Source organism: Mya arenaria, chromosome 3 (genome assembly GCF_026914265.1).
Source record: "Mya arenaria isolate MELC-2E11 chromosome 3, ASM2691426v1".
Classification (NCBI taxonomy): Eukaryota; Metazoa; Mollusca; class Bivalvia; order Myida; family Myidae; genus Mya; species Mya arenaria.
The window spans coordinates 29,273,607-29,284,768 of NC_069124.1; the positions used below are offsets into that span (position 1 = coordinate 29,273,607).

Sequence of the window (11,162 nt, forward strand, 5' to 3'; positions counted from 1 at the left end):
ATATATATTTGTGTTCTGTATTAAAAGAATAACAACAATAAATATAAATATGGTATCATTCGGTTGCTCATGTTGGGGTTTCGACACTATAGTGTTTGACACGTGTTTAACGGGAAAATGTACATTAATATCAGTAAAGAAAAACAACATGGTCACTGACACCACTTTTAAGACAATTTTAATTGAAACACTGAATACATTCTACTACATTTTATTACATTTTTGTTATTCAATGTATTTTCTTTTAGACGTTGGTCAGTAATAAAGTGCTTATATATATATACAGTATACAGGTCTAAAATCGGATGTTGCAAGTTGCATTTTTTCTTGTTGATCAATAAATCATCCTAAGTACTCTTTTTTGCGGCCTCCGACCTTCTTTTAGATCATAAAAAGAGATTATACAGAAATATAAGCAGCTCAGCTTAACCATTTTCACAATGAAACACAACATGCTTTGGTATTTTTATTGCAAAAGCGTTGCATATATTCGCAGTAAAATCGAGTTGCATGCACGTGCAAACAAACTGTCCTTAACAATAACAAGGTTATAATCATAAGATAAATTTTAAAACAAATGTCAATATTCTCAACAGTGATGTTTCACAGATGATTTGTAAATTTTACAGGAGAGCAAACACTACCAGATATCAATATTATCACAGAACACTTCAGTTTCTATGACACCGGTAGTGTACTTAATGTATGTTGTTTTTAGAAGATTCTTTTATAATGTATATACGTATTATTTTCATAATTACGTATTCTACGTTCATGTTATATTCCGTGTGTAGCTAAATTTCAATACAAATGTCAATGATCTTTACAGTAATGTTTTTTACAAATGTTTCGGACATTTAACAGGTCAGCGACCGCAACAAGATATCAATAACATCACAGAGTACTATAGTGTTTTAAGTGTAGTTAAAATCACGAAATCAAATTCCAAGACATGCAACACGTAAACCAGCATTTGATTATAAGTGCAGGACAACCAAATGAAACTCATTCGCTTTTTTATAAACACGATACGTTAATGGTTTGTGTATCTACTTACTGATCACCAAACAGGTATAAAGCTTCGTGTAAGCTTACCAAAACTCAAATTAACAAAAGAACAATGTGTCATGAATAAGATTATTAATATCAATCATAAAACACACACACGCACACACACGCACACACGCGCGCGCACACACATACACACACAAACACGCACACATGCACAGACACACACGCACAATCGTTTTGAACGTTGAAGCAAGCAACGCAGTCGTGATCTAAGAAAGATCGGATATGTCTTGTTATGAACATTAAACTTTTAAATCATCTCTTCGTAAAGCACTCTATAGTCTATGGACACTGTCACATTTAAGGACTTTGCCGACTTTCTTCAAATGATCTCATAGTCGGTGGCGTTCTTTGCATGTTCTAAAAGCGAATCATAAATGAACTTGAATTGAACCTGAAAGAAAAAGACACAAGTCAAAAGGGATTGAAATATTCTTAAAGATGATGAGAATTTTAGACGAAACAATATACTCTTTAAACATGTTACGGATGCGCACATCAGCTATCGACACTGTTGATTTAAAATATGTATAATAAATTCGAAAACATAAAATTTCCTAATTTGAAGTTACGCACAGTACTGGGGATGATGTCCCTGTTTCTCTGTTTCATTGTCTTCACAATCTCCACGATGTTTATCTGACCTCGTGTCTTTTCCATACGATAAAGCTCATTCAAAAGTGCTGCGATCAATCCACTTCGCTTATGTCCCGTCCTTGTTTTCAGATAAAATTATGTTAATATGAAGCTGTTTCATGAAAAATATTTCGAACATAATCATTGTTTTTAAATTATCAGACATATGTTTTAAAAAACATGTCCAATTAAAAATATAACTGCAATGACATAATTGTATGATAATGCTACAGTAAATGGTCATAACTCAAGTTTCGCAAATATCTTAATAGAAAACCGACTTAAATAGCAGTTATTGAAAACCATGTTAAATTTCCTTGATAAGAAACCTACTCGCAGTGAATCAAAACAGGTCTGTTTTCGGCTAGGTGCGGCTGCCACTTTCTGACAGCATTGAGGCAGTCCAACATGTTTTGCATTGGCGGAAGTGGTTCGTCATCAGTCCAACCGGTGATTTGAAACTGTTTTATTGTTGTCAGATAGTCCTCGTCCTTAAATGGATATGTAAACTTAATTTTGCACTCCAAACCGTTTTCCTATTCATTAACTACTTATATATACTTACAATGGACATAAATAAAGTTTTCGTAAAAAGTATACACACTTATTCTTTGTTGTACTTTAGGCATTACAAGTTCTTTCGGAACCATACCTCATTGTCCTCGTCCCGAAATGAATAGCTCCTTTCGTTAAACGTTTTATTCTTCCGTTCTTGTATGAAGTTAACAGAATATCTTCCAACTTTCCCATTTCCATTCCCGCCCATGTACACACAGGTCTAAAATTCAAGCCAAACGCCATGAATGTACGCTTGTATGTTAGTATTGTCAAAGATAAAAAAAACACGTGATTGTTCAGTCATGCTTTACAACCTATAGTTTAAGGCAATACGAACAGTAAGGTAATCGGATGTCAGCTTAATCTGATCTGATCTGATAATACATTGGAATCTACAGGAACAAACTCTAATAGGCAAACTATTTACGATAACCCTGTTTTGCTGCACTAGGTTAAAGCCTACCAGACACGAAAAACAAACATCAAGAGACACTCTGTGGCGCAAATCAAACACAGCATACATACACATTGAACTATCTTTATTCATATTTTTCAGAGCAGGCGTGCATTGGGACCTAATCACTATTGAGTGTAAACAAGTCAACGTCTTAAAAAATCATTTTAACTTAACAAAGGACGAAAGTATTGTTGTTATTTTTGTTTCAAAAATATTTGACGCCTTAACATGCCACATGCACCATTATCACATTTCTATATTAGACATTATGAGCTACCTTAGTTAGGGCTTATAAAAGATCCTAATACATCTATCCATTGGTCGTAACTCTTTAACTAAAGAGTGTCGTTTGGCAGCCCGATGTGCAATTGAAGTATGATTAGATATATGTTATTGTCGTTTTGAACATTGTGACATTAACCAACGATATTTCGTTTGAATTGTTCTCCCATACCTGGTGTGCTCGGCAGGATGTAGCAGTAAGCATAATGACGGTGATCACGTGCTGCTCTTCAACAAGAGACCAGAACTCTTCCAGCTGCTCTTCACACGGAGATTTGCACAGCAAGAACGTATTCTTTCCGGAAACGCTCTGAAGTATTCACATTCACAATAGTAATACATCAGAAAATTGTAAAACCGGTGACAAATAAAGTAGTAAAAGTAATTGCATTGAAATGAGACATCGTGTTAATTCTTTTTTGATGACGTTTACACTCATGAAATTTTCGACGAACGTATAAAGCACAAAATCAGTTTTTTTAAATAAAGCAGCGTTAACTTTTAATAACACATTAAGATCGTATTGAAATATATAAGCAATATTGTTGACACCAGCTAGATATTTGATAATACACCCTTTTGCATATAAATAAATGTATCCTAGCCAAATTAAAAAATAAACAAAGACATAGGCCTGGATACAGAGTAAATCCAGGTTTATTATATATGAATATGAAAGCAGAACAAAAAGGTAATTTCTGGTGAAATGGTACGCTGGAGTCTTACCGGCAACATAATTGCGCCGAGCTGTTGTGTAAAATCAGAACCTCGTTTCTTCAATTTCGGGCGGTATGCGTCAACTACAATTAAGGAGGAACTGATAATGATGATAAATCTTCGCTTTTCAACTTTGCAATATAATCTCTTATGTTTATATATATATATATATTGTAAGACATATCAGGGTACACGAAACACATATTTAACATATAGAAATATTAGAAACTCATACTTTCTGAAAGAATTGATTCCATGTTTCCATATTCCGGCCCATTCTGCACCTCCTGCGACTCATTTGTAAGACTTTTTTCTATCAACTGTAATCAGTGTTTAAAACCTAATCAACGCTTTAAGCAACAAAAACCAAATACACTGGTTATTACCAAAGAAACGGACTCAGGGCTATACACTCGAGCTAACAGACCGTAATTAATCGGAAAAGAAAATATATGGACCAAACATATAATGCCAAGTTTGACAAGTGTTTTACTATCTCAAAATTAATAAAAAGGACGATATCCAGCAGTCATTGTTCATTTAGAAGTAAAATCATCTAAGTACCAGAAACTGTTGAACCAGCCTCGTTTGTTTTTGTCCCGGTTCTCTTGTCATCATGAATGAATGGACACTTTCAAACTGTCTATACCAGACGTGATCAGTGCCCATCAGCAGGGCTTCGGCAAGCGCCTCGTGCAAGTATATATACTGATCCTGATTGAAAATCATAAAACATTTACATCACATGAACTTATATAAAAGGATACATAGCTGAGATCAGGAATCGGGGTTACTGAAATATCGGGTAGCTCTAGCATTAAGGCCGTTTCAAAGTGTCTCGAGAATAAGTACTACATCAGAAGGCAATAAAAATACGTTATACGTTAAATATGTCTATACTACGCAAATAGTATTATAAACATTTACATGTTTAAACATCAGTTAGCATAGTTTAACAACGACCTTTGTCTGAACCATGTTGACTCGTTGCCGCCTCAGGACTTCTACCATTTGCAAAGGTCTAACACATTCTTCAGTATTTGCTTCATCAACGAGGTTGTCAAGAGCAACAAACGTGCCTGTCCGACCCACACCGGCACTGTAAAAAGAAATTCCAAATGATTTCAAATGTAATTTTAAGCGCTTAATATTATAATTGGAACCAAGAACAAATTATACTGTAAGATTTTTCATTGAGTTTACAAAAGTATACCTGCAGTGTACTATGATAGGTGCATTTGTAGACTTTGTTTCAACAGCATTCAAAAACTCAACAAGACACCATCCATTGTCAGGGACATCTTTGTCAGGCCAGGCTTTGAAATGATACTGTTGAATTCGCCTGGATTCACTTTGTCCCTGGAAAAGTATTAAACGTCATAACTGTCACGGAAACCATTACAATGAAAATGAAAAAAATACACATTTGATGGCAATATTAAATAGTACACTACTAAAAAAAAGTAAGTAGTTAAAATATTATATATAACAAACATAAACTAACAAACCTTTTTGACAATTAATGTTCTCATTTCATAATCTCGAAACGTTTTAACAGCTGTAAAGGATATGTCGATTCCCCCGAAGGAGCAGGTTTGGTCCATTTCTGGCCAGTATCTCAGGCACTTCACCTGTTAAAAATGTAAGCAATTAGCAAAATAACTTTATTTGCGGCGTTGCTATAACGGTTAAAATTGGCATAAAGGAACAAATGCAAGTAGAATAATATATTACATAATTATTATCTAAGCTAGAATGATGAAGATTAATGATAGTTGCTGCGATTACAAACAGGATGAAGCCCATAATGTGACATGTTTTGAATGACAAAGATAGTTTGATTTTTATTTACAGTTCTATATAATAATATAAGACATTTTTGACCTGATGATAAAAATATACATACATAGTAGTACATTCTCTAGCAAATGCTAATGTTGTGATTATATATTTAGTTCAGTCGCAAGATTGATTTATGGGGGAGACAAACAAACAAAAACACAATGTAGGTTGATGCAAATCTTTATTCTATATTTTTATGCATGATTATGTTTAACTTATTTGACTTTGATGACCTAATCGTAAAAGCATATGATTTTTGAACAGATTTTAAAGTATAAGCGATATTATAGCGGTTTTCAAACTTCGGTAATTTGTGGCGAAATTTCCATTCAAAAGATAATTTGTAAAAGGCTTATGTTTTTTATCTCTAAATAATTAATATTTTTATGTCATTAAAGTCGAAAAGTCTTTTTTGCATCAACCTATACTGTGCACCTTAATCGAAATTACAATATACAACATGCAACAGAATCATATATGATCAACATAAAATAGTGTTATTCAAGTTGATATTACCGTCGCCATTTCAATAAGGTTAGTAAGCATTACTATCTTTTCAGCATTCTCTTGCCAGACCATTCGCCAGAAGTCATCGACCATATTTTTGGTTGGACCTTCACCATAGTATAAGAAAAAAGACGTTTTCACTTCCTGAATATTAATTCACAACCTTATTATTAGTAATCTCATTCATCTTTACGGAGCCGAAGAAAACTAAATAAATGTAGTTTTGAAATAAATACCACAAGTTTTGAGATCAAATAAGGCTTTATCTGACAATAAAGGTCATAACTGTACTCTTGCTTAGTTTCTTCGTCAATTGGTAGAATATTAAAAGAGTATTAATGTATTACCTTGAGACGCTATAAACTTTCGAGCTTTATCGTAACCCTGTCAGGAATAAAATAAACACAACTTTATCAATGACAATTTTAGATTTTGCTTGGGCTGCTGGTAGAATGGTTTGATTCTAGATTTTATTTTCAATTCACAATCCGACAACATATTACATGTGTAAAACACATAGGATTTAACTCGTTTGATTATTTCAAGTTTATGAAATAAGTTTACGTCTATGTAGCTCGCATTAATGTAGTCGCAGTCGTCACTCTTTTCCTTCTGTAACGTCACGCGGGAGTGGTCATCTTAACATAAGCAGAACACGCATGACTGGTTAGACAAAAATGAAGCCAATTTTATATCATATTTGTTTGTGTTTATGACAAAGTCGTCGTTCTTACTTAATTTTTTTTTCAAAATACACTATACCTCTTTTAAACGACAACAAATATTCCATAACTGTTTTGCTGTACTAACATAGATGTTCAATGATAATATCTTTTTTATAATTCCATCAGGCCTAGTAATCAATTATATACTTTGCCCATTTATGTATTTTCATGGTTCAACTTATTCCTTTTTTAAGTTTGAATGTATGTATATTGTTTCCTCGCGTATTGAGACTTACATGCGTGCATCTCCCTGTATCTGTTCTTCCCCTTGTTTTCTTCCCTGCCAGCCACATCGTGTTTATGGACAAGTCCGGTTGGAAGTTTCTGTTGGCCGAAAATAAAAGTTGATCTTTAAAACAATAAATACGTAAAACTTACGAGAACCATAAGTCACATCATATCCTTGACCGATGTCGTCTTGTGTACAGTATTAACCGCCGGAAATCCAACCTGATTACTGCCATTTATGTTTCTAAATTAAGGCGAACAACGAATATTTTATTCCCCTTAACAGACAAAATATTCAACACTTTAAGCCTTATTTGTAATAATATACACGGTAACGTATGCATGTCTTTCTTTATCCTTATCACAATGTAAATAGTAAAAATCAATTAAGCAAATAACAGGCTTACATACAAAACTATTAAAATGCGCTGTGAGCACTTACTGCAAACTCGTCATTAAAGTGTTGGCATTCGTTCCTCTTGTTGACTCTGATGTAATCCCAAAGATTGTGAATCTGTATGCCAGGAATGTTATTTTCAAACTCATAGTAATTAACATCTGTGTCCTTCGTATCTACAACTGAAATATTTTGTGTAGTTTGATATACTCTTAATTCAAATAGTCTCTGGTAGGTGAGATAGATCTAAGCATATCTAAAATGCTTCTGAAAGCGATATTCTATAACAAGGCTTCGATTTTTAAAGAAAGGTTGTTATTAAGATTCAAGAAAAATACGTTTTTGGTGTTTAAGTGTCTGCTTAAAAATGTTTAGTAGTTATATTCTCGTATAAATCAATTTCAGTATCAATATTCACTAACTTTCTGATGTATTTGCAGAGATATGACTCAATGAATGTGAAACGGTCTGCGTTGGTGTATTAAACTCAGCGTTTTCGTACGTTTTACTTGATTCTATCGTTTGCGGTTTACTGAAAGAAAGAAATATACTCGTTGTATGTTAATCATTGATATTTAAGAATATATTATAATAAAAACTAGTACCCAGTCATGACAGAACATAATCCTATAAACAATGGCTTACCGAGATCTTCTTCTGTAGAAGAAAAATACCCCGCCAACAATGGCTGCGACAACACAAAGAACCCCAATTACACTTCCAGCAACTGCACCGGCGGAAGAGGTTTCTTGTTCACTGTAATCTTCAATGAGAGCTGAAAAATTTGAAGCTTAAACGCTATGCTGATTTTCCTTACAATCTAAATGAAGTGTCATTGAAAATAACAGTCTTTGATAATACCTTATTTAATGGATATGAATATATTGATGCTTCAAGCTAATTCCATCACATTATGCCACGGACCATGACATTTCTTAATAAATACTTATAAAACATTATGTTAAGCATATTCGAAATTTGACCAAATTTAACGATTTAAATAATTTGCTATTGATTTATTTTATTACACACCGATACTGCAATTGAGTCCTCCATACCCGAACGAACAACCTGTGGAGTAATTTCCAAATGTGATATCTCATATGAAAGCCTACCCATGGCACTGACATTGTTAAAACAACTGTAACCAAATAAGCAAACTGGGTAGGACAGAGACTAGTATGTGGTCTAATTAAATACATATAATTTTATAAAAGTACATATGAAAACTTGAATGAATACAAGTAGTATTTAAAATAATTGAGAGGGAGCTACAGAGAGTTACAAATCAGTATGACTTGTATTTCCATGAATATGAAAATAAATCTATTGCAGATGTAAAGACAGCGTCGAGATCTAGAGAAGTGGCAAACTTTATTCCTTCATTTATTATTAAAACTTATAACCGGCCTTAAAATTAGGGTATACATTTATTTAACTCTAAAATATCAAAACAAATCCCTGAGCACATAAGTTCCGCTGTTGTCGCTCTTTTTGTAGACAAAACTGGGCAAAACATTATAATTATTTAAACCAGAGTTATGGGTCTTGGTACACATGTGCCCATGTCTTTAGCAGCAGGTGTTCAATTTCTATGATGCTCTGCAATGTATAATGTTAAAGATGAAATTGAATGCAGATAGTGTTCGTATTTAACAGTTATACTATAAGTATGTATCATTTTGTTTAGTAATCAGTTTGAATCATAACTATTGACTTTTTTAAATTAAAATGTGCATTTTGTAAAAATCAGTTTTAAAATATACCCCCGGCCTAGAGCACAATGGTCCTATAAAATTAGCCTTATGCTGTGTACAAAAATATTACTAATTCCCTTTAATGATTTTTCTACTCCCAAATAGACTAAAAAGTATAATTACTCTTTTGAATTAAAGGAGCAACATGATAGTCTGTACTCACATAGAACCCTATAATAAACACTGAAGGGAGTGTATTATAAGCATTTATACAATCCTATGAACATATCACATCTTATGTACCTCAATCTAGAATATGTTAGTCTTTCTGATAGATGAAAGTTTCCATATCAAAATTATCACTACCCAGAATATATTATTCCATATGTGTTTTATTAATCTAATAAAACCTCAATTATCTAGTTGTGCGAATAGTTTTAACTTTGTTAACTTTGTTTCAAACGAAAACATTAAAATATGGTTGCCATAACTGAATAAATAATAAACGGCTTAAGGTATTAGCCGCGTAATACACACTATTTTAAAGGCTTTAACCGACAACATAGTTATAATCACGGTACACTATGGGACTTTTATCCTAATTTTGAAGATTTTTTACCGTGAATTAAAAAAGTTATTTATGTTTCATTACACCCACCCCTAAACTCCAAGGGCTACAAAGAGCGACAAGTAAATATTTTGTCTATATTTGAATTTTTTTCGCATTATCAGAGATTATGAAATAAACACAACAGTTTCTGGTAAAATAAACTTCAGTTAACAGAAAACTAAAGTTAAAACGAACACATTATTGATACACATGGAAAAAAATCATTTTGATTGATCTTATGATTCTTCGGAGAAGAGCAGTTTTTCGATGTTTGAAAATATATAGCAGTTTTATAAAATTCATAAAAAATAGTTAACTATAAGGCAAGCTGCTGAAATCATTTTAGATATTATCTATGATGTCTATTGAACAATTTAAAAGACAATTTATGATAGTTTACCGTCCAGTTTTGAAGAAAATATACATAATGTCATGTTACCATACATTTTTATAGCTAATGAAATGCTTAAAAATGAACCTTTTTCTTGTAAAAAATTATAAAGCTTAATTGGACTTATTCATAAAATGTACTCTTTCAAATAAATGAATTTTACTTATGATACTAACTCAGAATACAGAGTTTAAAACAAATGAGTGTACTTTTAAACTAAAATATTTGAAGAAACAAGAACACTAAGTGGGCTCGCCCCTCCAAAAATATCAGAGTGAAAGTTCTCAACTAATGTTTTTTTTATTATTATAACATGTAAACAATCTCTGTGGGTAATTTGATGTATATCTGTTTTATTTTGTCATTGGTATTCTAACCAATTAGTTTTCTTTCACAATAATTCTTCACTCTTCAACATTTGAAGTTTGGTCTGTTCCCATGCTTTGTACTTGTAGTGTGTGCACAGATGATAACTCAATGCTGAGTCAATGCTGATTTGGTTTTCATGCACCTTCAGGTACTTTCCCATCAAGAATGTTTAGTGCTGTAAAGGAAAAAAGTTGTACTTTAAAGCCTTTCTAACTAATTAGTATAGATAATTATACTGCCATACATATACAAAATAAAATATAAAGAGTTTAATATTTCTCGACATTATTTTGAAAAAACAACAACAAGCTGATACATACATGTATATATATAAAAAGAAAATTATTAAATTGATCAATAAAATTCATCGCCATCATCATCATCATCATTATCATCATCATCATCACCACCGCCACCACTTGACCACCATCACCACCATCACCACCACCACTTGATTATTGAATACAGTAGGTTTATAAAAACAAAAACCAAGTCAAATATGTTTTATATGAAATACTCACATCATCTCCATCAGATGCGACTGCCTTGTGGATGGACATGGCTGTCAAATCCGCTCTCAAGGATCCAAGATAGTATTTAATGCAGGCTGGAATTCTTCAAAACCCAGTGTTGTTGACTAAGTAATATTCAGTCATTTTCCTGCCTGGAAGAAAT

At 32.7% G+C, this 11,162-nt stretch overlaps 1 protein-coding gene across 1 annotated transcript; it reads right to left on the minus strand.

Annotated features, from left to right (window-relative positions):
• Nucleotides 1-1,304: 1,304 nt before the first annotated feature.
• On the minus strand, nt 1,305-8,539 carry LOC128225936 (receptor-type tyrosine-protein phosphatase epsilon-like). The gene is made up of 17 exons (XM_052935829.1): nt 8,536-8,539; nt 7,466-7,602; nt 7,032-7,119; nt 6,635-6,708; nt 6,418-6,454; nt 6,080-6,177; nt 5,230-5,352; nt 4,935-5,080; nt 4,685-4,820; nt 4,286-4,435; nt 3,957-4,041; nt 3,731-3,804; nt 3,177-3,314; nt 2,360-2,485; nt 2,041-2,198; nt 1,648-1,786; nt 1,305-1,465 (listed from the first exon to the last, which is right to left on the minus strand). Exons 1-17 carry the CDS (start codon nt 8,537-8,539, stop codon nt 1,394-1,396), a joined length of 1,785 nt encoding a protein of 594 aa, XP_052791789.1. The 3' UTR covers nt 1,305-1,393.
• Nucleotides 8,540-11,162: the final 2,623 nt, after the last annotated feature.